General features: G+C 46.8%; 1 protein-coding gene across 1 annotated transcript; it reads left to right on the top strand.

Annotated features, from left to right (window-relative positions):
* Positions 1 to 1,032: 1,032 nt before the first annotated feature.
* LOC125944548 (uncharacterized) lies at positions 1,033 to 22,740 on the top strand. The gene is made up of 6 exons (XM_049665046.1): positions 1,033 to 1,310; positions 5,685 to 5,791; positions 11,558 to 11,620; positions 12,891 to 12,950; positions 19,898 to 19,954; positions 22,563 to 22,740. Exons 1-6 carry the CDS (start codon positions 1,199 to 1,201, stop codon positions 22,653 to 22,655), a joined length of 492 nt encoding a protein of 163 aa, XP_049521003.1. The 5' UTR covers positions 1,033 to 1,198; the 3' UTR covers positions 22,656 to 22,740.
* Positions 22,741 to 24,834: the final 2,094 nt, after the last annotated feature.

The following is a 24,834-nucleotide window of genomic DNA, read 5'->3' as shown; positions in this document are numbered from 1 at the left end:
CCTCAACTCGAGCGGCTCGCAAATTTTGCCATCACAAGTGGAAAATACACAATGTAACAGACAAAGAAGTCAGAGAAGCACAGGGGAAATTAATTGTTATGTTTAATTGAAACATAGATATATTAGCCCGAGGCTCATCTGGTATGCACACAAACAAGAAAGTAGGAGAAAGTCGCCGCGGCAGCCTAATTGCTAAAGCACCACACGCTTAATGCGAAGGAGGGGGGGTTTGGTCCCCACCTGCGGCAAGTTATCTTTTCGTGAGCTTTCATTTCCCATAACGTTATCACCTCATGGTTTTAATTAAACACGACAACTCATATCTCCGACGCTAATTCTCTCGCTTCAATGTCGGAACTGCGACCTAATTAACTCCCACATAAGCTCGAGGGTTCGACTCCCACCGAAGGTCGCGGGTTTGAGTGCCTGAATTAACTCTGTCTTAATTAACACGATGACGACGGTCACCCGCACACCTTCAGAATCGTTGCGTGAGCATTTGCATATAGGTAAGGCACTATGCCAGGTCGGTGTAGTAAGTGAATTACTACACCGAGTCGTCATCGTGTACGATTTCGCTTCGGCGACATGGTTTTAATTCGCTCAAGGACGTTGAAGGTCGACTGAACGATGAGACATGGAAGCTTTTCGTCTTAAAATAACAAGAATAGGGCCCCTCGGATCCCCTCATATATCTCGCTCATCAAAACAAGTGAGGCGGACAGGGTGAATAGAATGCCGACTATCGTCCATGTCAGCCTCGATAAGGGTGGCGACACGGCACCGTTTTTTTCCCCGTTAATGTTTGCTCAGACGAGTGATGTCCACTAGAAAAAAAAATTAGGAAAAAGAACCTGAAGCTCACAGTATACGTTTGTCGTCTCTCACATGTAGGAGCTGCGCGTATGTACTCAGCTGTTTCTACAGCTGCGCATCGTTGAAACAAAAGGAAGCAAGAACGAGGGAACGACAGAAAGCACTAGCAAAATCACAAAAATGGCTCTTCCGCGACTAAGTGTGGCGACAGTTACATGTCACGAACATTAAGACCATATTCGACGGTCCGGAAAGTCGGCCGCCCCCGAGATACATCGAGTGGGCCAAGCATCCGCATTCCGTTCGTACTGAGATCACGAACAAAAAAGCGATCCGGCAGAAGGCGGCTTCTACGTGGCACGGCTCCTTGGGTGTAGGCGCCATGTTTGGTGGTCCCCTACCTGACCGGCGGTGGTCTTTTCTGGTTGGCACATTGTTAGTGGCCTGCGCCACAACTTCCCGCAGTACAAAAGACATCTGCAACACTTCGCCGGGTGAGACGCAAAACTCTGTTCTCTTACGCCCAAATCTCAGCTCCACGGATCTGGTGTGGCATGCGCTAGCCTTACCATTGCTGCAGCGTTGTGTGCCTTGCCATGGAGTCATGAGGGAGGTAGTGGCCGAATACAGCACCAGGGAGGCCAATTTTTGTTCTGGTGAGGAAGTGACTTTGTGAAGCTTAGTGGGCCTTCCTAATTTCGTTGTACCTGGACTAGTATAGCCCCACTAGCGCTCGGCGATATTTCTTATTGCTGGTGTCAGGCGCCACTTCATGCCTGAGAGAGAGAGATGCAACTTTAATGGTGCCAGGAGGGCGGACGCAGCCTCCCTCCGCCTAGCAGACGGCCGAGATCCCCTGGGTCTCAGCGGCTGCCTCGGCTAACTCGACGGCCCAGACCTGGTCTTCCTGGTCTGAGCTGAGCAGCAGGGTCTCCCACTGCTGCCGGTTTTGAATTTTGCGGCCCTCGAAAGGAGCCGCCTTCGAGCATGCCCATAGAATATGTGGCAGATCCGCCCTACATTTACATAATTTGCATTGATCGTTGAATTGCCCTGGATAGAATCTGCTGCAGGCCACCGGGCTTGGGTACATGTTTGTTTGCAGGAGGCGCCAGGCCACCGCCTGTTTCCTGGTTAGCGCGGGATGAGCTGGTGGGTACCGGGCCCTTCCCAGCCGATAGTAATCGGTTATTTCTTTGTAGCTGACCATGCGGTCTCCTCTCGTTCCCGGCTGGGCGGGCTCACTTGCTCGGCGAGTAAGTCCTCGAGCTACGTTGTGAGCCGCCTCGTTGCCGGGGAGAGAGGAGTGCGCGGGTGCCCAAATAATTTGGATCGTCCCGCGATGACGGTCGCTGTTACTATTTAGAATTTTGAGCGCCTCTGGCGAGATGCGTCCTTTCGCGAAATTGTGAACTGCAATTTTTGAGTCGCTTATGATAACTCTCGCTTTCGTGGAGGCCACCGCTAATGCTATGGCGGCTTCCTCCGCAACTTCGGCGTTGTCCGTTCTCACGGTGCCGCTCGCGAAGGGTTCTCCGTCCGCGTTTACCGCTACTACGGACATCCCTTTGCGTTCTCTGTATTCCGCGGCGTCTACGTAGGCCACGCCCTCTACGTCATGGTACTTGCGCTCAATGTGGCGTGCCCTTGCCTCTCGTCGCTCCTTGTGGTGCTCCGGGTGCATGTTCTTGGGCAGTGGAGGAATTTTAAATTCTCTCCTCGTCTCTAGTGGAATGCTTAATGCCTGAAAATGTAGTGGAGTTACGACCTTCAAAATTAGAAGCCGGGTGTACTACCTCTGGTCCACGCCACCACAAGAAAATTAGAAAGATACTTATCAAGAAAGCGGCCAGTCAAGCAGACACAATATCTCCAATGCTTTTCACTCCATGCTTAGAAGTATTCAAGCTCTTACACTGGGAAAACTTAGGAGTCAGGATCAACGGCGAATATCTCAGCAACCTGCGGTTTGGAGATGACATTGTCCTATTTAGCAACAATTGGGACGAATTACAGCAAATGATTGAGGACCTTAACCGAGAAGTGTAAGTGTCGAGTTGAAGATTATTATGCTGAAGGCAAAGATATTGTTCAATAGCCTGGCAATCGAACAAGAATTCAGGATTACCAGTCAGCCTCTAGAGTCTGTAAGAGAGTACGTTTGTCTAGGTCAATTACTCACAGGAGACCCTGATCATGAGAAAGAAATTTATAGAAGAATAAAAATATGTTGGAGTGCATACGGGAGACATAGCCAAATCCTGACTGGGAGCTTACCACTGTCGCTGAAAAGAAAAGTGTGCAATCATTGCATTCTACCGGTGCTAACATATGGGGCAGAAATTTGGAGGTCAACAAAAAAGCTCGAGAACAAGTTAAGGACCACACAGAGTGATGAAACGAAAAATGTTAGGCCTAACGTTATGAGACAGGAAGAGAGTGGTGTGGATCAGAGAACAAACGGGGATAACCGATATTCTAGTTGACATTAAGCGGGGAAAATGGAGCTGGTCAGGCCATGTAATGGGTAGGATGAATAACCGGTGTACCATTAGAGTTACAGAATGGACGCCAAGAGAAGGGAAGCGCAGTCTAGGACGGCAGAAAACTAGGTGGGGTGACGAAGGTAGGAAATTTGCACGCGCAAGTTGGAATGAGCTAGCGCAAAACAGGGGTAATTGGAGATCACAGGGAGAGGCCTTCGCCCTTCAGTGGCTATTAATATAGGCTGATGTTGATGATGATTTGCGCCATGTCTTCTAAATATATCTTTCGGATATAGATTTTCCCCGTAACAATATCATGACTGTTCCACCCAATTCATAAAAAAATACAGTGAAACTGTAGAGAGTTGAAGCCACCCACTGATGATTAGGTACCACATACGCAAGATGTCAGCTGCCCAGTGGGCAGTGACTCTCGTGTGTGTGTGTGTGTGTGTGTGTGTGTGTGTGTGTGTGTGTGTGTGTGTGTGTGTGTGTGTTGTGTGTTGTGTGTGTTGTGTGTGTGTGTGTGTGTGTGTGTGTGTGGTGTGTGTGTGTGTGTGTGTGTGTGTGTGTGTGTGTGTGTGGTGTGTGTGTGTGTGTGTGTGTGTGTGTGTGTGTGTGTGTGTGTGTGTGTGTGTGTGTGTGTGTGTGTGGTGTGTGTGTGTGTGTGTGTGTGTGTGTGTGTGTGTGTGTGTGTGTGTGTGTGTGTGTGTGTGTGTGTGTGTGTGTGTGTGTGTGTGTGTGTGTGTGTGTGTGTGTGTGTGTGTGTGTGTGTGTGTGTGTGTGTGTGTGTGTGTGTGTGTGTGTGTGTGTGTGTGTGTGTGTGTGTGTGTGTGTGGTGTGTGTGTGTGTGTGTGTGTGTGTGTGTGTGTGTGTGTGTGTGTGTGTGTGTGTGTGTGTGTGTGTGTGTGTGGTGTGGTGTGTGTGTGTGTGTGTGTGTGTGTGTGGTGTGTGTGTGTGTGTGTGTGTGTGTGTGTGTGTGTGTGTGTGTGTGTGTGTGTGTGGTGTGTGTGTGTGTGTGTGTGTGTGTGTGTGTGTGTGTGTGTGTGTGTGTGGTGTGTGTGTGTGTGTGTGTGTGTGTGTGTGTGTGTGTGTGTGTGTGTGTGTGTGTGTGTGTGTGGTGTGTGTGTGTGTGTGGTGTGTGTGTGTGTGTGTGTGTGTGTGTGGTGTGTGTGTGTGTGTGTGTGTGTGTGTGTGTGTGTGTGTGTGTGTGTGTGTGTGTGTGTGTGTGTGTGTGTGTGTGTGTGTGTGTGTGTGTGTGTGTGTGTGTGTGTGTGTGTGTGTGTGTGTGTGTGTGTGTGTGTGTGTGTGTGTGTGGTGTGTGTGTGTGTGTGTGTGTGTGTGGTGTGTGTGTGTGTGTGTGTGTGTGTGTGTGTGTGGTGTGTGTGTGTGTGTGTGTGTGTGTGTGTGTGTGTGTGTGTGTGTGTGTGTGTGTGTGTGTGTGTGTGTGTGTGTGTGGGTGGTGTGTGTGTTTGTGCGTGCGTGCGTGCGTGCGTGCGTGTGTGTGTGGTGCGTGCGTGCGTGCGTGCGTGCGTGCGTGCGTGCGGCGTGCGTGCGTGCGTGTGTGTGTGTGTGTGTGTGTGTGTGTGTGTGTGTGTGTGTGTGTGTGTGTGTGTGTGTGGTGTGTGTGTGTTCTTCTTCTTTCTGGGGTTTTACGTGCGAAAACCTGTTCTGATTATGCGGCACGCCGTAGTGGAGGACTCCGGTTTAATTTTGACAACCTGGGGTTCTTTAACGTGCACTACATCCCGGCCGCGGCGGCCGCCTTTCGATAGAGGCGAAATGCAAAAAAAAAAAAAAAAAAAAACGCCCATGTGCTTGCGTTGTAGTGCACAGAACCCCAGGTGGTCAAAATTAATCCAGAGCCCTCCACTACGGCGTGCCTCATAATCAGAAGTGGTTTGTCACGTAAAACCCCAGAAAGAAGAAGAAGACAACGCAAGCACACGGGCGTTTTTGCGTGCGTGCGTGCGTGCGTGCGTGCGTGCGTGCGTGCGTGCGTGCGTGCGTGCGTGCGTGCGTGCGTGTGCGTGTGTGCGTGTGTGCGTGTGTGCGTGTGTGTGTGTGTGTGTGTGTGTGTGTGTGTGTGTGTGTGTGTGTGTGTGTGTGGTGTGTGTGTGTGTGTGTGTGTGTGTGTTCAATTCAAGTTAAAATCACTCGCAGTCCTTGTCTCCTTCGCAGTTAGAGGACATATTTTTGACGAAATATGTGCTCCAATCACCGGATTCCAAATAAAGTTATCTCACTCACTCATTATGTGCTCTTAACCGCCACGATCGCCGCACCGCATCAATTGCAGCGCACCGTTTCTTGCTTCAATCACCATTTCTGGCGTGCAAGCCACTGAAGTACCCGCACACCCTTTCAACCTTCCTGCTACAGACGAGTCGACCATGCTGCAGGTAATCAAGCCCGTTGCGAAGACACTCTTCGTCTGCGTGGACGAAGTCCTGCTGGTCTACAAAATTCGTGGAGAATTCGCAACCGCGGTGAGTATAAGTTCATTCCGCAGCGCGCATGAGCGCGTGCGCCATTCAGCCCCCGTCCGCATCCAGAGTTTGGCAAATCACCACGACCGCCCCAAAGTCATAAAAAAATTCAAGAGCACGGCTGAGAACGCGAGGCATCATGTTGAACCGTGCACACGGTGAAGTATATAAAAAACTAAATTATTTCATCTATACTGAGTGACTTGCACAGTCGGCGTCAAAAGGTTGAGATCTGACAGACAGACAAAGACCTTTATTAAATAGGTCCTGAGAAGCCCTGCCCTAGGGCAGAGCTGCGGGCCGCTCCCACGTGGGGACGGGTAGGCCGAGCCTAACCGCCGCATCGTGGGCTCTCTGGACAGTCCAAGTTTGTCGTGACAGTTCTGAGCTGTGGATGGCAGAGCTCCATTCTTCCTCCGTGATGCGATCTGAGACCGGACGAATTGTGATCTGGTGTTGAGATCTGAGAAAACTTTATATTTCCGACCTATTTGTTGCCGTAACCAGTAAGGCCGTACAACACTATATGCTCACATATTTTAGTGCATGTGTGAAATCTGAATGCTAGGCTTCGGAAATATTCAGGACCCGTATTCACAAAAAAAGATCAGAGCCCTTCCCCTGTCGAGGAATTGGAGGTAAGCGAAGCTTGCGGCAAGACGACGCTGTCGCAGGCGTTCCGCTTCGTTCGCCATAAACTCAGGTTCGGTGGCTGCCCTTTCGCCTTGGCTTCGGAAGCCCTCACGCTAGAATCGACGACGAGCCCTTTCCCGAGCGAGTTCGCGGCGTCATTGCTCGAATACAGCCTGCTCCTCGGCGGAACGCACTACGCAACGCCGAAACTGATCTGAGGCGAGGGAAGCCCCGGCAGAGCGCGCGTGGTTCCTAAACCGCGGACATTGAGAATGGCCGCTCCTTTTGTCATTTCCGTTTGTCATCAGAAATTTACAGAATTCAAAACGAAAAACATATATTTTAATAAAGAAAATGTTTGTTGCTTAATTTGTTGTATTTCAACGCATTCGACTGAGGGAAAGTGTAGGTGCAAAAATGCACCGCGTGTGCCCTGTTCGCATTCGACGGAGGATAGAAAGGTAATGCCCGAAAGAGGAGGCACGCCCTTGACGCGCCTGAGAAAAGCGTGGAAAGCGGCTCACGGCAAGTGTGCAGATAGACAGCGGGAAAGTCACGGTACTGCTAAATTGCGATAATACGTTGATAATAATACGCGATCCTGGCGCGTTTCGTTGCGCAGTCTTCTGTGCTTGAAGCACGGAAGCACTGTGCCGCGCAGGTGGTGGTGGTGGTGGTGAAACGTTATTGATAGAGAAAGCTATGCGCGGTTTATTCCTGGGTGGTTCCCTCTGACAGGGCTCCACTGGCAATCGCGGCTCGCCGGGCCTGGTCGAGGGTCGCCAGTTGGCTTCCCAGGTCCAGTTCGGAGAGTCGCCTCCCAAGACTACGTAGTGAGTGTGTGTGCTGTGACTCGTGGCGAGATTGCCTCGTCCGGTCTGTCTGTGCATTGGTGTGTTATGTGCACCAGTGTCACTGTGTGTGTGTGCTACACCAGGGACAAGTACGGGACATGTATCTGTCTGGGGAGATGGCGTGTAGACGGGATAAGTGTGGGTATGCGTTTGCAGGTGGCGCCAGTCCCTAGCCTGGAGTCTATTGAGAGCTTTCTGGCGGGGGAGCGTATTGTCTTCTTGCGAGACGTTGGGCCTCCCGTATTTGCTGACTCGTGGTTAACTCGTGGGTCGCTACTCGGTCTGTTAAGGGCTGAAGGACGGTTTAACGCGATATCGTTAAGGGCCCCATGTCGCAGAAAATCCCGCGTCGGCTGCGGCGTCGGCGTTAAACATCGGCGTCCGGCGGAAATAATCATGTAGAACTTGGGTAACCGTAACTTGGGTGCCACCATAACGTGACGCACCTGCAGCATCACCAAACTCCACATCAGTTCATAATTTTGTCTAGGCGTGTCCCTATAATAGAGCTCTTGTCTGCACGTGCACCAGCTCTATCATCGTCATTGATATCACGAGAAGGAGATGTCTCTGCTGACCTGTCCAGGCCCCGAACTCACAATGTTTCAATGCGATTAGCAGTCTTTTGGAACTTCACCCACCTTACGGCGTGTAAGCTGTCCGTATTTAACCTTGTAACAGCGGAGCTGTTTAAGGCCGAGGTTGAACCGTGCCGTTGCGTTGATCAGTTTTGCGAAGCGAGGCGAGTGACAGAGTGGGGAGAGAGAGAAGATTGAAATGCATAATCGACTGATTATCAAAAAACAAACTAATCACCTTATGGCACATGTTGCAATTTACAAATTCTAGCGGGTGAGACTGCAAGGCATATCCACCTGAACAGCACTGTGTGGATGACACCGTTTACGAGGTATGCGCCGTCAGACTTGCAGTAAAAATGCACCGTCGTTCCACTTACTTTCTTAACGAAAAGTCGTTTTGTGCATTGAAGCACAAAAGTAACTGGAACGCCGATGTTCGGGAATTGATATCTCGAAACTGGTGTCATTCCGAGAAATCGTTCCAAGTGGATCCGCCTTGCGAACTCCCCAATTGGAATTTGTAAATTGCAATGTGTGTTATAAGGTAATTAGTTAAAAACTTGAGTAGTGACTTTTTGTGAGTTAGTCGGCTATGCATTTCAATTTTTTGTGCGAGTAATGTCCGCCTCTTCGAGTCGACCAGCTCATGGACTAGACTTGTGCTATCTGCCACAAGTAATCACACAGGTAGTCATTGCAGCGGCATTCGCGACGTCGCCGCTAGATCGCGCAGCCTTTGAAGAGGGAAGCGCGAAAGAGATCTGCTGCAGTAACCGGGCTGCTTAGGTAGATGCTGCTTTAGCGGCCGCAGACTGATGAATTACTGCGAATTCTTTTTATAGTAAATATTCAGTTTCAGGTTACACTTAAATTTCTCTTCATGTCTGGGCGGCGCGCACACAGACAGAGCGCGCCCATGTGGCACGTACTCCTCCTGTCGTTGACGACCGTGGCACTGGCAGAGCGTCGAAGACGCAATGCGAAACCGCAAACCTTATGCTACACACATACGCCACAGTGACAGGGGCCAACCGCTGACGACAAACTGCTGTTTCGCCATCATGTACTCCTGTATCGGTTGTTATTCTCATTCCAATAGCCGTTTCGGGTCGCGACGATGCCGCCGCGCGCCGCCCCATAGCCGCTATCGCATGCGAAAAAAAGTACCAGGCTCTCCGCCAGGATCGAACCCACGCCCGCTGCGTGGGAGGCGGATACTCTACCACTCAGCGACGCAAGCGCTTGCTGCCCGAGAGCGGGATACCGCGCCTATAAACGCGCCCTATGCAGGCGCGCAGGCGCAGACGACGAGATGTGATTCAGACGCGGAACGCAAACAACGCGGTCCCAAGCCTCCGCCGGTATGGTGGCTCCATCTAGTTAAGGCGCCGGCAAACGCAACCTTTCAGACACTGTAAATTTTGCTGCCGCCTTAACTACATGGCGCTAACATACCGACGGACGCTCGGGATCACGTTGATTGCGCTAGATTGGGCGCGTTGCAAAGGGAGCGAATGTGACAGCCGTAGTTGCATTGTCTGCCGCTTGGCTGGGCCGAACGGCGCTAGCCATCGGCGATGGAACGCGTCGGCTTGCACGCGCGACGGCGTCCCAAGCGCGTTCCTGAGGCATTCACTCAAATTACTAGGTAGTAACTGTCGAAACGCTCGATCTAGCTTACGCTGTGACTGTGCTGCGTGTGCCGCGCAGGCATGGCATTTTCTTTTATGATCCCGTTTGGACTGAAGTTTAAGCGGCGCTTCCTCCTGGGCAAACGCACACTATGAACAAGAGCTGCAAGAAGTTGGCTGGACACGCTGAGTCACTCCGGCTATATCGGATACTCCCGCGTCACGACGTGCACCCTGGCCTCATGCGCTGCGGCCCCCTACCTGGACGCCGGCCATCCGCAAGCTGCCCCACGCTGTGCGGTCTACGTGCGCTGCTCCATCCGTCACGCCGAGATCTCGGTTGCTGACCTGACCAATGGAGTGCTGTGCGGTGACCATGTGGCATGGATCGACGGACACTACTGCGGCGGGCATCTATGCGCGTCCCTGCCGCCCCTGCGACGCTCGGTGCCTGTTTCCGCTCTCTGCCCGTCTGGGAAACGAGAGCGCTCTCTTCGTACATTCGTACCTTTGTTCAAAATTCTGTGTCACCTCTGTGTCGTCTGCTAAACAACTTCGCTGGTCATCCACCTTCACATACCGGAATGGCGCGTGATTTTTTGGGGCTACTTTCAACCATGCGCATGTCACTCACTTGAAGCACACGCGGGCGACCATCCGTTAACGGCGCGCCACCAAAAACGGGCGAAGAAAGATCATAATAACAAGAATAATATATAAAACGTAACCCACCAATCACGTACCCATTATAAGAAATATTGCTAATCGGATTAACGTTGTCAATCATCTCCCTATGATGAATGCACCGCCATTTTTTTTTCTTTCACAAGTGCTCTTCGCCATTGGCAAACGCCTTCGCGAACGCATTATGTCCAGCTTGAGGACTGGCTAGCATTACTATCACGAGGAATCCTAGTGTAAGAGATTTTGAACGCGATAGCGTTAAAAGCCCCGTGTCGCCGGAAATCCGGCGTCGGTGTCGGTGTCTGCGGCCCAAAAAATCATCCCGAACCACCCCGACAACGCAGGCCCTCCGCGTGGCGCAGAGGTGTTAGAACTAATTGAATTTCTCAAAGTAAAATGCGTCAGTAAAATGGTAAAGTACGACGTAACCACAACCCACAGACGTGATAGGGCCGGATTGTAATTTGAATATACGAGAAAACATAATTCTCTTACGGCGGAAACTCAAACACAAGCCCCCTTTTCCAGCTTTTCTACCACTCATACAGCGGCGCGCCGCGGTGGAGTTACTTGCAAAAACTCCATCCAGATGGCGCTCGCCTCATGTAGATGGCGCTCGCCTACGGCAGCCACATGCGGAGGTGAAGTTGGCGCAAAAAGATAGCTGCAGTTGCCGGGCAACCTGATAAGCAGCCAGGAATCTTTGAATGCTATCACGTTCCACTCTTAAAGGCGAAGCTTAAGCGTCCTCCAAGTTTTCGTGAATGCGGGTCCAGCTTTGGCTTGTAGGCCGTGTTTGTATGCCTGTTTAAATCTATTACCGTGTTTTTGTTCAATTAGAAACCTACTTTATGCCGCATACACCACGGACACATATGAAGTAAGACAATCCCGAGCAATATTTCCCTTCTTTTGCGTGATTTCATCGCACTACAAGAGTTTAAACTGTCCTACGCGTGTCAGAACGCGCTTAGCAATACGAAACAGTGGAGGCCGAATTCAGAATTATTTTCTAAGGACAAAGTGTTCTTTGTCATTAGCCGGCCGCCTTTGCTATTAATATGTCCAGCATCACGACTGGCTGGAACGAAGTGTTCTAGCGTAAGAGATTTTTGTGAGTACTGGCCAAGCTTCGTGGCACTGCCAAATATCACCGAAGTTGTCTTCTAAGCATAACTGCAGTTTGGAGGTGCAAACTTACGATTAAGAGAGCCGTCACCGATTACTCACAACAGGAACCCAATACTTATCGGAGAAGGTTCCCTTATCTCAATCACGAGTTACCACTAGAACATTGTTTAGCGGATTCAGACATGGTTTACTCCGAAGCGTGCGAGCCAAGTGAAAGATGGGACATAATTGTTTTTTTTATTGTCAACGTAGGTGCTACACCTAATTTGTGAGAGCTACCAAAACTGCGCTGGAAAATTCATGGGGAAAAAAGCTGTAAGTGCACCATCACTCACTTAGTTGGTTGGTTAGTTAGTTAGTTGGTTGTCAGTTAGTTAGTTAGTTAGTTAGTTAGTTAGTTAGTTAGTTAGTTAGTTAGTTAGTTAGTTAGTTAGTTAGTTAGTTAGTTAGTAGTTAGTTAGTTAGTTAGTTAGTTTTCATTGGCGCAACTCATTGATTTCGTGCTGCCGTCACTGTTCCGTCTGGATACACAGGTTGCTTCATTCAGTTGACTACTGTTGGTTTCAGCCAAATAGAATCGTCTGTTGAATATATGGACGGATGAGAGTTAACGACGTACTGCAGCTGGGGAAAGAGACGAAGTATGAGACTTGCAACGTTCGTCCAAGGAAAGAGTGCTGATAATTTTTTATACTTTTATACGTACTAAAATTAAGTAAGCTCATGACAGCATAATGGTGAAGAAACAAAATAAACATGTTGAAAGGGCGTTGTAAATGGCGCCCCAATGTTGAGCATGAAGAACATTTTTTTCTGGAGCGCTGAAGTATATTGCGCGACGACGGTGGTTGCTGCCTTGTAGTGGATGTCGCTGTGCGAGGACATTTTCCTTCTTAGCAACTCATGCGGAGAGCACTGCCGTGAGCAATACGTCACTCTTGGCAGTGACGTACACCTTTAGACTGCAATTTTAACACTGCAATGGTCAGTGATGCTACCCTGTTTTAATAACTCAACATTCAGATTTAAGCACGGGAAACCTAATGCATACCCTAAAGTGACGCTATTGATGCGCTGGAGCTAGTATTTCGACAAACCTTTACAAATCAATTATTTGCTACACTAATTAGGTTACAGCTCAAATGGCACTTTATGTTTTCTACAAATGGCTAGAAACAAAGTTGAACACACAGTTTTAATTTTTCTCTCATGTGGAACTGCGTTCGGTCATTACGGGTTTTACGTTGCCACGAGTTTGCATAAGAACATGCCACGGTCAATGATAGCAGCTAAAGACCTATGATGGGTGACGTAAGACAGAGGCTCTGCATACACGCTGATTACGCACTGGCGGATGACTTTTCGAGGGCACCCTATTGCAGTGGACTTAATTCTGTGTTTCGAACTCCATTCTCTGACGGTTTAGACAATTAGCTGTAGCAGCAATCGCGCACGTATCTATACGTGCTTTAGCTTTTCAGCGGAGCGCAGAAAGTTTTCAAGCCATGGCGCAACGCAATTCGGAACGTTGCCAACTGCCACAGCAGCCACGTTTTCACGCCTCTGCCTTATTTTTTCTTTTCAGACTAAAGAAGGCAGGAACGAATCCATTCACTGCCTGATACAGTACGTGGAGCAGAACCTCGTAAGTCGTCGACGGAAATATGTGTCCGCAACACTCTCTCATCTTTAATCTCACTACATACAAGCTCTAGTTAAAAGGGGAAAAAAGTTGACAGTCACTTAAATTTCCTTACGTGATTTTAAGGCGAAAGCATGAGTCTACGTTATCACCTTAAATTGAAACTCCACTTTTATCCACCTTAATTTGTGCTGTAATTGTATGAATCGCTCTAACTTGTACCAAGCGTAATCCACCTGAATCCACCTTAATCCACCTTAATCCAATTTTGGGAGTGGGCCAGGTCAGTTTTTTGGGCTGTTCACCGTGGGATTTCGCAGTGCGAGCCGCAGCAGCTCTAGCGCCGGGAACGTGACGTCATCATTTGGCCACGTGGGTTTTGGTACCATGGGATGATAACGCCGGACGCCGGATTTTTCTCTTCATGGGGCATATAAGGCGTTCACCTTAAAAATGATTGCGGGCCTGGAGCGACATCAATGCATAAAGCAGGGTCATTTCACGCGAAACGTTCGAGACCCCAAAAGGGACCATCGCCGATTTTCTTGAAAAAAGAATTGGGCAAGTCGGTCATTGTGTGAATAATGTTTTTTCACCCAAGTATTTTTCTCGGAAAAAAAACTTTTGGTGACGTAAACGCTCTTTGAAGTGTTCGTAAAGAAGAAAAAATTGGTTGGAGGTGAATGTTCTTTAATCAAGTGCGAAACTAGGTACAATGACAAGTCTTATTTTACAATATGCTGCTGACATGGTTCTTTCATGCGACGTCATAGGTTAACACATTTATAACTTTTCCGAGTTTATGTGGCTCAGTAAATAGCTAAATATTGTGCGTTATCATAAATATTTTGCACAAACACATTTGACGTTTCAGCCACAATGTTTATTTCCATTTTTTCCCTTCCTATAGTTTATGCTATAAATAATGTTCGACTGTGACATCAAGTACTTTTCCAGAAACTTACTTCCAATGTTGCCAAAAAGTGACTTTCTGACAATAGTCAGACCTAAATTAATCATTAAGGCCGCCCAGATAAAATACTTGAGATAGCTCATTATTTGTAGCTCAAGTTTGTAAAGACCCGCGACATAAATTTAGTGTTTGAGTTTAAAAAGTACACAAACCAGCTAAATGGTGAATTATGGTGTGCAAAGTTCAGATATTATGAAAATTTATTTCGTGAAATAATTAATGATCTCAGGAGAACTTGGAACGAGGTTAGAAATCTCTCCGGTCGAATAAATCTAAACCACATCCCTAGAATTCTGGCTAACTCTAGCGGCCTTGGCTACAGAAAGGTTGCAACTGCAATGAATGATTACTTCGTTAGAAGTTGTGATTACGATCTCATATGTGATGACGATGATCCAAAATTATCGTTAAATGACCGTGGCTTACAGAACTCCATAGTTTTGCATACAATTTCACGTTGTGAAACTGAAGAATTATTAACAAAGATTAAAACTATTCTGCCGCAGGACATGATGACATCAAACCTATGCCAATGAAGTACGTTGCTTATGTGGTATCGCCCGTGCACTCGCAGATCATTAATTTAACTTTCTCTACTGGCGTTTCTCAAGTAGCTCGTGTGTACCCGGTCTTCAAAGGTAGTAATGACCCAAAAAATGCAAATTACGGACCAATATCGGTACTGCCGATTCTTTCGAAAGTGTTTGAAAGCGCTATTATTATACTACAATTTTTTATTACGTACAATATCATAATTGAGGCCCAGTTTGGCTTTCAAACATGCAACTCCACCTAGCTTTTTTTATAGTCGATATCCATCGATATAAAAAGTAAGATAGTAAATCATTTCGAGGGAAAATTTATACAAGCTTGGACTGATTTGTAGATTTCCGTAAAGCATTTGATAGCGTGTGTCCATGGTGTTCTTCTAGAAAAAATAATTACTGCGTCCGTAGTACTGCCAATAGGTTACTACAGAATCACTTGACAGACCCTTACCAATAAGTAGTTAATAATAAGGAGACATCCTCACGTGCTAAGGTTAACAAAAATGTCCTACAAGGATCTATACTTGGTCCACTGTTATTCCTAATTTACGTAAATTACCTGTGTGGCATTCTGGATTCTTCTAAATTATTTATGTACCCCGATGGCATTAACATTTTTTGTTAGTGCTTCAATTTCTGACATTGAAGGGAGTGCAAATACTTATCTAAGTCAGCTGCCTTATTGGCGTAAAATAACGAAGTTGCGGCTAATTGCGAGTAAAACTAAGCACAAATTGATCGCACATATCAATAAGCCAAGGAATATAAGCTTAAATGTTTCCCTTTGAGGGCCAGACGCTTCAGCAAGTTAAGGTTCAGAAATTGCTGAGCGCATGATTCCAGGAAGAGCTGTCCTCGAATGAACATATAAATAAATTAGCAGCAGAATTAAATAAAAGTGTTGGAGGTATGTACATAATGAGTCCGTTATTAGCGCTTTGGGTCAATAAAGTGTCATATTATGCCTAATTCTATTCCCGGCTCAGTTACTGCGTGTTGATCTGGGGCACAACGAAGGCACAAAATTATACCACATTACTCACATTACAAAGGAAACGGTACTACGAATATTTGAGGGACATCATGGTCACTCGCAAGGTCTCAGCGCGCGTCCGCTATTTTCAAAACATGTCATATTGCAAGCTATCAAATCTGTTATCTCCAACTGTTTTTGTATATCCAAGATAAAATCACGTATGCAGCAGGAGGACAGACTCTTGTCTTCTGGAGACGCTAAGAAAAAATGAAAGCTTTTTATTAGCTGCTCTAGTCAATAATTCTACGTTGGAACGATGAGCGGCAACGGAGCCAGCTGTGGAAGAAGACGACGCTCGAGCCATTGCTGATGATGATAGTTTCTGCATATAGGCGACAGACGGACGAATCGGCTAGCCACATACAGCTTCTCTGTAAAAGCTATACCCCATGTGCAGTTCTTGTCGATGCGCTCAATACTGCCTCCGTGCACAAAGTATAACAACACTAAAAATTATAACTACCTATGGCGGGCAGTATATTCTGCACCAAGTACGCAGTCTGCTTAATAAACTTCTATACATTTTAGACCTAAATATAAAAATTACCAAAAAGAATTTAAAATAATTTTTTATTAAACTGCATTGAATATGTTTAAGTACAGCTTTAGTGTTGATTGAAACCTCCATGTGTCCAGACTTTTCATCTTGGTCCATGTTCACTGCGCGTTTTATTTTATTGGTGCCATTTTTGCCGCCGCTGCTTGTGACAATCTATGTATACCGATATGCTTTTTTTTTCTTGCTCTGTGTTATTATTTGTGTTTTTTATGTCTACAAAGACAATTAAGATTGCAACATGATAGCCTGATTTTAAGTATTTTATGTTGTTGCAGCTTGCCTACTTCCATTAATTATTTCTGCGTGCCGAGCTGTATCTCGGAGCAAAAGCCTCCGTCAATTGAAGCTGTACAGCCTCTTGCTTTTGCTTCGATTTCTGTTGATGGGCAGAAAGAAATGAATAAATCAATTCAATTCCATTCAATACATGCCAATCTTTCAACTTGTGATCTAGAACTATTAATTTGAGTAAATTTTGCTTGAGGCGAGAAAGCATTTTTTAAAGTACACAACCAATCTCACCGGTAGGCACTTCCGAACTGTGTCTTTAATGCAGAACACGTACGTATACGCCGCCAGCTATTTTTCTGGCACACATATGAACTATGCCTCCTTTTCAAGCGAACGCGTGCCATGTCACATCATCATCATCATAATCAGCGTATAATTACGTCCACTGCAGGACGAAGGCCTCTCCCTGCGATCTCCAATTACCCCTGTCTTGCGCTAGCTGATTCCAACTTGGGCCTGCAAATTTCCTAGCTTCATCACACCCCCTAGTGTTCTGCCGTCTTCGACTGCGCTTCCCTTCTCTTGGTATCCATTCTGTAACTCTTAATGGTCCACCGGTTATCCATCCTACACATTACATGGCCTGCCCAGCTCCATTTTTTTCTCTTAATGTCAACTAGAATATCGGCTATCCCCGTTTGCTCTCTCAATCACACCGCTCTCTTCCTTTCGCTTAACGTTAGGCCTAACATTTTTCGTTCCGATGGAACGAAAAAGGTCACATGACATCAGTATAAATGCATCGTAGAAGGCGTTTGTTTGGTAGTTCACCACTTCTAATTTTGGTGGCTCAGTGCGGTCAGGAAGGGTAACACGGCGTATATATGTGAGCTTTTTGCAGGGGCAGATAATGGCTAACTTAACCTAATTTTGTCCTACGCGGAGGCAGAATAATCGCACAGTCATTGCTTCTCTGCTGCTTCACACCAGAACCAAAACGGTGCTTGACCAGGCCCACAGACACAGCAGATATCATATACCTAGTCTACAAACGGGAAATTTCTTGACATTTGTCTGTTAGGCCATGTTTGGCGCGGAGTGTCGATAATTCAGGTTCTTGGCATGACTCGTAATCTGCTGATCTGTAGTACTTTAAAAACAATGAGTCAGTGTCGTGCAGATAGATCGTGGCCGATAACTATCCGGTGCTGATGACGTCCTCGAAGCAATCATGGTTTACTTACATCGCACAAATGTATTATCGTAAAACGCAGTTAGAGTTACGGGGGCATCAACATTCAAACAGTGCAACCGGATACATTACTGCCATTTACTGCGCATAAAAAAAGCATGCGCCCATATTTTATGCATAAAGAGTTCATAAGCGCGCCAAGAACTCAATTCTGGCCTGCACGTGTTTAGCAGTGAATACATAGTTAAGTAGTGCCTACCTGTGAGAGTGGTTGTAGATTTCCAAACTTGTTTCTTACCTCAAACAAAATTTCATCAAATTACCATTTCTATATCACAAGCTGAAAGGTCGGTGTAAATTATGAACTATCTCACGTACTTTTATCTGGAGTGCCCTAATTCTTAATTTAGGTCTGAACATCGCCAAAAAGCGACTTTTCTTCCATTCAGAAGTAAATTTCAGGAAAAATTCTTCATTTGATTGTCTCAACATTATTTTTAGCAGAACCTATAGCTACTAGAAAAAGCGGTAAAAAAATGTTTTTGTGGCTGAAACAACCGCAATGTTTACGTGAAAACTTTTCTAAAAACGCACAATATTTCGCTTTTTTATTGAGCCAATTAAACATGGAAATTCATAAATGTGTTCCGCTATGACGTCGCGTGAGAGAACCAAGCCAGCCGTATAGTCTAAAATAGCATTTGTTATTGTACCTTACTTCACACTTGAGTTTAAACATTTTACCTCTAACCAATTTTTCCATCTTCGGGAGAACTTCGAAGAGGGCACAAAAAAAAATTCTCGAAAACTACTGTAGTGATGCCTCATTCAGGCAATATCCAACTAACCCAATTTTTTCTGAAGCAAATTGGCGATGGTCGCTTTCGGGGTCTGGGACCTTTAGCGCGGAATGACCCAGCAACGTCGACGGATAATCATCCAATCACGGGACGACTTGATGCTATCGCATTAAAAATCCCGTATGCAGCATGAGGACAGACTCATTTCTTCTGGAGACACAAAGGAAAAAGAAAAGCTTTGTATTAGCAGCTTTAGTAAACAACTGTGGCTCAATACCAAAGAAGCCGCACTTACCTTCATAAGACGCTTGGTAAGCCTGAAAAAAAAAGAGCAGTAGCGAGAAACGTGTGGCGACGTCGCCTGTAAGTTCACGCTCCAGGTCGTCTTGAATTTTGACGACTTTATATCATTCTTTATGGGGAATGGCGGACAACATCGAGTTATAAAAAAAAGCCCAAGACTGAACTCGGCAAGCTTTAACAACGTTTAGTTGGCCACTATGGTCCGAATACGAAACGATGATTTTGAAATCCCTAATGTCACCTTGACGTACCGGCTCCGAGCTGTCAGCGCAACATTTATAAATGATGAAAACGTTATCCTAAATTTCTCATTTAATAGTGAACTTAATATCGCGAAATAACGAAAATAAAGTTTTTAAAGAGCACTCAAGCCGAAACGTATTTGTAGTGTTCCTATTTTCCGTCCCTTTCAATATCGAGCAGCATTTCATCTCTAACGGTATATAGCGTTGGGTTTACGGCGTTTCCTTGTGTGTTCAAAGCACAACTACTCGTGCGTACAGCGCTCGTCATTTCTGTCTAGGGCGACGGAGCGCTGAGCTGCTGACCGACGAAATGCACACTACTTGAGCACAAATTTAAGGTTTTAGAGGTCGTGCTGAAAGCAAAAGGAAATCCGCACGACTCTATAGTACAAAGTTTTCCTTTCTCTGCGATTTATCTCTCTTCAAAGGGGCACGACAGGATATTTTCAACTATTCAACTTCTTGCGTTAAATGAAGCTCCTAGACCTCTAAACCCCAGAAAAAAAAACACATTGTGACGAGCCTCCAGAGCACCGTAAATAATTGAATACAATAGCTTTCCTACGGCCAGTTCTGGTTTCGTTTCCCAGGAGGACGCTGTGTTCTGTCGTCGTGACGTATAGTATGTGGTAACGTGTGAGCAGAGCATTGCGACTGTTCTGACAGTCGCTCGGTTTCCTCCTGTGCTGCTATACTCGTTGTGAGCGGACGACCTAGCGAGCCAGGTAGAGTCTCAAAACGTCTCATTGTGTTGCTTCCACGTGACCACATACTGCGTCATGACGTCACTACACAGTTGAAACGAAGCCGAAACTGGCTATGGAAAAGCTATTATCATAAATTATTTTGCCCTTTGTGAGGCTTGACAGTACTTTTTATGGAGTTTAGCGGTGCCTTATCGAAAATAAGAAGGCTTGAAATTCTTGTGGCAGCGCTTTAACGCACTTTTTTTTTTTTTTTTTGCTTTGGAGCACAAGCCAACAGCGCTCTAGACAGCCGCGATGGAGGCTGTACGTAAACAACTGTAAAAATATTTCGCTAGAGTTTCTTTCTTGTTCGACAGCCACCTGATCTGCCGACAGGCGACCACGAGCCACGAGCACTGGTACGACCGTTTCTGGTACGCATCCTGACCTTTACCCATTGCCTGGGCGTAGAACAGATGATCGCTGTGAATATCGGGTCACCCTGCTAACGAATGAGCTTACGCGCGTCGTTTACTGATGAATTATGTATACCAGTATACCTTTCAAGATCTGCATAGCTATGTTTAGGGCTGCGAGAATTGCAATTTTTGGGGGCTAAATGGAAAACAAATTGAGTAGTGCCAAATTCAAATCGATTCGAATCGAATACAAGATATTTTTGCGAATAGCTTCCGAAAAATGAATGGCATTTTTCACCATTAATATGAAACAATGTTGACCTCGCAGTATGAGCTACATTAGCAAGTTCCCGTGATTATACTGTCCGTTGTGAAATGCGCTTGGTGAAAAGCTCTAATGGAGCATTGTAAATAAATAAGCTGGATTCCTCAGAGCATATGCATGCGTGGTAGTGAATTATAGCAAGGTGAAGGTTTAAAAGACAGTCTCGTCAGCCCATTAGGGAATAGAATGAAACGGACATTTGCGTTGACTGCCGCGCTGGCAGAGCGAAAAAAAAACACAAATTTTCTGTCGCTGCAAATAGTGCCACGGCGATATCAAATGTTGATAATGTTGATATAATGATGCTATAATGTTGCAATCGAGCGTATTCATATTTATTCAAAAAATAACACAGTTCTCGCGCCGATAAATATTGCCAAACAATGTCCATTGCCGGATGTCTTGTCTTAGCGAAATCCCAGTGCGAATGATTGCTGTTTTATTTGGAAAAAGTCTGGCTCCAAGCTTGATCGGCGTAGCGAGCCTTGCGGAAATTCCCGTCCCTTACATCGACTGTGGCAGGGGTGAAATTTACTTTATTTTTGCTTCAGTTTTATGGTAGATGGTGCAGAGCTTGCAATGGGCGGTATTCGAAACTATTCTGAGAATATACGTCCTTGCGAGTAGTGACTATTTGAATCGAGGACCGAATCGAATCGGACGATAGCATTCGATTCATTGTTTGGAAGTTTCGAATATTCGCACACCTCTACGTATGTTTTTTTTTTCTGCAGACATTCCTAAACACGAGTAAATTGCCCATTTCAAGTTCTCATCGGCAACACAGAATATATATGTGTGAAATGTAGCTCAGCCTAAAAATAAAAAAAATAATTAAAAAAAGGACGGACGGCCGGACGGACGGTCGGACGGACGGACAGTTATCTCATTTTTTAATGACAAGTCAACTAAAGTCCTGAGGCATAGAGCACTCGACATAGGACAAGAACCACGGCAGTCACAAAGACAAAGAATAAAGACCTTTAACAACGGCCCTGTTTCCGGCAACATAGCTACATATACCCCTCAACGGTGGGGCAGATGAACACTTGCTCAGACTGTTGTCATATCGTCAAAATGTTGTCATGTTGTGTCTCAGAGCATTGTCAGTCAGGTCTAAGCATGTGTTTCTTGACGCACCCTGTATGGGGTTAGGTAGGTGCCGCTTAGCGGCCGCAGATAAATGAATAACAAGACGCTGTAACTTCGAGCTTTTTTTTTTTAATGTAACATCTCCATTTGGAAGGTTATACGCAAGTTCGTGCTCAAGGCTGGGAGGAGCACACGCAGATAGCTAGCTCCCTTGTGGAACGTCCTACACAGAGCGTCTGCGCCCCCCCCCCCTCCCCTAGCCTGCTTGAGCTAATCAGGTTTTACTATCATTTTGCCCGTGTGGCCGGCGTCGTTCACACCAACTAGAGCGCCAAATGAGGACCACGTAAACCGAGGAAACGAAGACGCTATCAAGTCGCTGCGTGCTTTGATCGCAGTCGACGATCGCAGTGCAATCGATGTCCAGGAAATATCACGGCACTTTTAGCAGCTGAGCTCAATTACATGCGATTCCAGCCTATATACGGCCACTAATGTAGCGTGACAGTAGAATGCACACAAGTGCCACAACATGAAAAGTGCACTTCTCCATGCAAATAGAAGATCTCAACACCTAATACATTTAGAAGTGATTTGCCACGGAACTTGCCAAGTAATTGTCTGCGATGCATCATCCTTTTCTTTTTCAGTTTTCAGTTGTTGTTGTCGTTGTTTTTTTTTCTTTCTCTTCCCTGCTGGGTCATTTCGTGTATTCAAAGTTATTCCTTCCAGTTGTGCTCTTCGACAAGGCAGTGTTTTCGTGGGCCGCCTATTTTGCAGCGACGCCTTTTCCGACGCTAATGCCTTTTCAGGGCTTTTTTTCGCGCCTCGTCAATGTTCAGAGCGATGTTCTACATGCGCTATCAATGGAATCAAAGGTGGATGATAAGAGTGACATAGGACCAAGCAGAAGGCGTCGCTACAAAATTGCATCTGTCGTCTCTTTCCACTCCGCACAAACAAAAGTCTCCGGAACACGGGCACCAAGAAACACAAAGTAAATGTCGTCATACTCGAGCTCGACAGAGCGGTTACATTCCCTGACCACCGTAATTATCCTGTTAATAAGTAAAATGAAGCCACGTTCAGTTATGTTTGTTCGTTAGCTTGCTTGCCTTATTCTCTTGCTGTTGACTTATTTCTCCTCTTTTTGAAAGCTCGCCCAATTATAAAAAACTCTTCATTAAAAGTGACCCTCTCTCGCAGGACTGCTTCCTGAGGCGTCTCGACCTCCCAATGGAAAACGAGAGAAAGGCCAACGCTGTGTTTCACTGGTTCATGGAGATCGTACGCCCCTGAAACCTTCCGCCCAGAATGGATCGATGAATTAAATCGATTAATTATTTTCTGTATATATGAAGAGAGTGCGCAATTGGGTCTTGCTGCAGCTGTTGTGTTATTTAACAGCCTAAATAAAGGGAGTAATATTGCGAGACGCTCTAAAATATTAAATATATATTTAGTATCTGGCAGTTGTGACGTGCAGGCACGGCGATAAGACGAATGAAAAACTGACTGCGCAATCATATTCGCGCGGATGCAACGCGAGGCTTGCAGGGAGCCAGCCTCCTGCTTATACTGAACGATGAGCTTCACTACCGTATGTACTCCTTACACAAGCGAACGCAGCCAGTATCATAAACAGAAAGCAATTGAATTCCAGGCTTCACCTGAAAGCGTAAAGCTGGAGCGCTACATTTTGTATCATGTTGCTCACTTTCTCACTCACTCACTCACTCACTCACTCACTCACTCACTCACTCACTCACTCACTCAACGATCGATCACCCTACCGAAATGAAGTCTTCCAGCCGGTAATCATATGCGGTTTCCGCTGGCCTGTCACTGTATGTTGAATTGAATTGGATTCATTTTTATTAGACAGACTATGGTTACACTAGAAACAGGTTCAGAAGCATCTGTATCCGTCGAATCGTGCTAGTATGAATCCATGTATAAATAGTAACAACAATACAAGCATAAACATACAGGCAGGAGACACCGTTATACATCAATTTAGCAGCTTATTAGATTAGCGTACAGAACACAAGAGCTTCAACAACTAATACAGTTATTTTACTATGACAAGGAAGTCTAGCACGGCTGTGGACGGCACGAAGGACGCCGACAGGAAGACACAACAGCGTAGGTTTCGCCAGGCGCACCAGGAACAGCGTCGAGCACGAGCCCCACTACAGTAGCGCTGGCGATTCGGCTGCGGAGCTCTACACGACGCACTTCTTCTTCCTTACATCTTCCCCCCTCGCTGAAGACGGAGCCGCACAGGAGGCCTAAGGCGTCGTGAGGACGAAGGGCTCGTGATACGGCTTGAGCCGATCGACGTGGACAGTTTCGCGGCCTCGGCGACGCAGGTCCGTAGGGGGCGTCAGAGGTTCGATGACGTAGTTCACCGGAGAAGTTTGCTGCAGAACCCGGTAGGGTCCATGGTATCGGGATACAAACTTGGAGGAGACACCTGATGTCGAAGTAGGAGGCACCCACAACCAAACGAGAGCGTCAGGCGAAAACTGGGTGTGGGGGCTCCCGTCGTCATGACGAAATTTCTGTAGCGCTTGTTCTTGCGTTGTAAGGGAGCGAGCTAGTTGCCGACATTCTTCTGCATACCGGGCGGCTTCTGAAACCGGTGTACCCTCTGATAAGTCGGGACGGTAAGGAAGAATAGTGTCAATGGGAAATGACGGTTCTCGGCCATACAGAAGAAAGAAGGGAGAAAAGCCCGTCGTTGCCTGGGGTGCCGTATTGTAGGCGTACGTGACATAGGGAAGGATGATGTCCCAGTTGGTGTGGTTGGAGGCGACATACATCGAAAGCATGTCGCCAAGAGTTCGGTTAAAGCGTTCTGTCAATCCATTTGTTTGCGGGTGATATGCGGTGGTACAGCGATGAATAATGCGGCACTCAGTGAGAAGTTCTTGAAGGACATCGGCGAGAAAGACGCGGCCGCGGTCGCTCAGTAGTTCGCGGGGAGCGCCGTGACGTAGAACGAAGCGTTGAAGCAGGAAGGAGGCAACGTCACGAGCCGTCGCGGCTGGTAGAGCGGCCGTTTCGGCATACCTCGTGAGGTGGTCTATAGCTACAATGACCCAGCGATTGCCAGCAGCTGTGTATGGAAGAGGCCCGTATAGGTCTATTCCAACCCGGTCAAAGGGTCGTGACGGGCACGGCAAAGGTTGCATTGGTCCAGAAGAGCGGCAAGGATCAGGCTTGCGGCGTTGACATTCTGTGCAAGAGCGAATGTACTTTTGCACAAATGTGTACATACCGCGCCAATAAAACCTATGACGTAGTCTGGTGTAGGTCTTGAAGAGACCAGCGTGTGCACACTGAGGGTCGGCGTGGAAAGCGGCGCATACATCGGTGCGGAGCTGCCGGGGTATTACAAGCAGCCATTTGCGGCCGTCGGAACTGTAGTTACGGCGATAGACGATGCCGTCGCGGATGGCGAAGTGCGAAGCTT

This window comes from Dermacentor silvarum, chromosome 3 (genome assembly GCF_013339745.2).
Source record: "Dermacentor silvarum isolate Dsil-2018 chromosome 3, BIME_Dsil_1.4, whole genome shotgun sequence".
Lineage (NCBI taxonomy): Eukaryota > Metazoa > Arthropoda > Arachnida > Ixodida > Ixodidae > Dermacentor > Dermacentor silvarum.
This window is presented reverse-complemented; position numbering and strand designations above follow the sequence as displayed.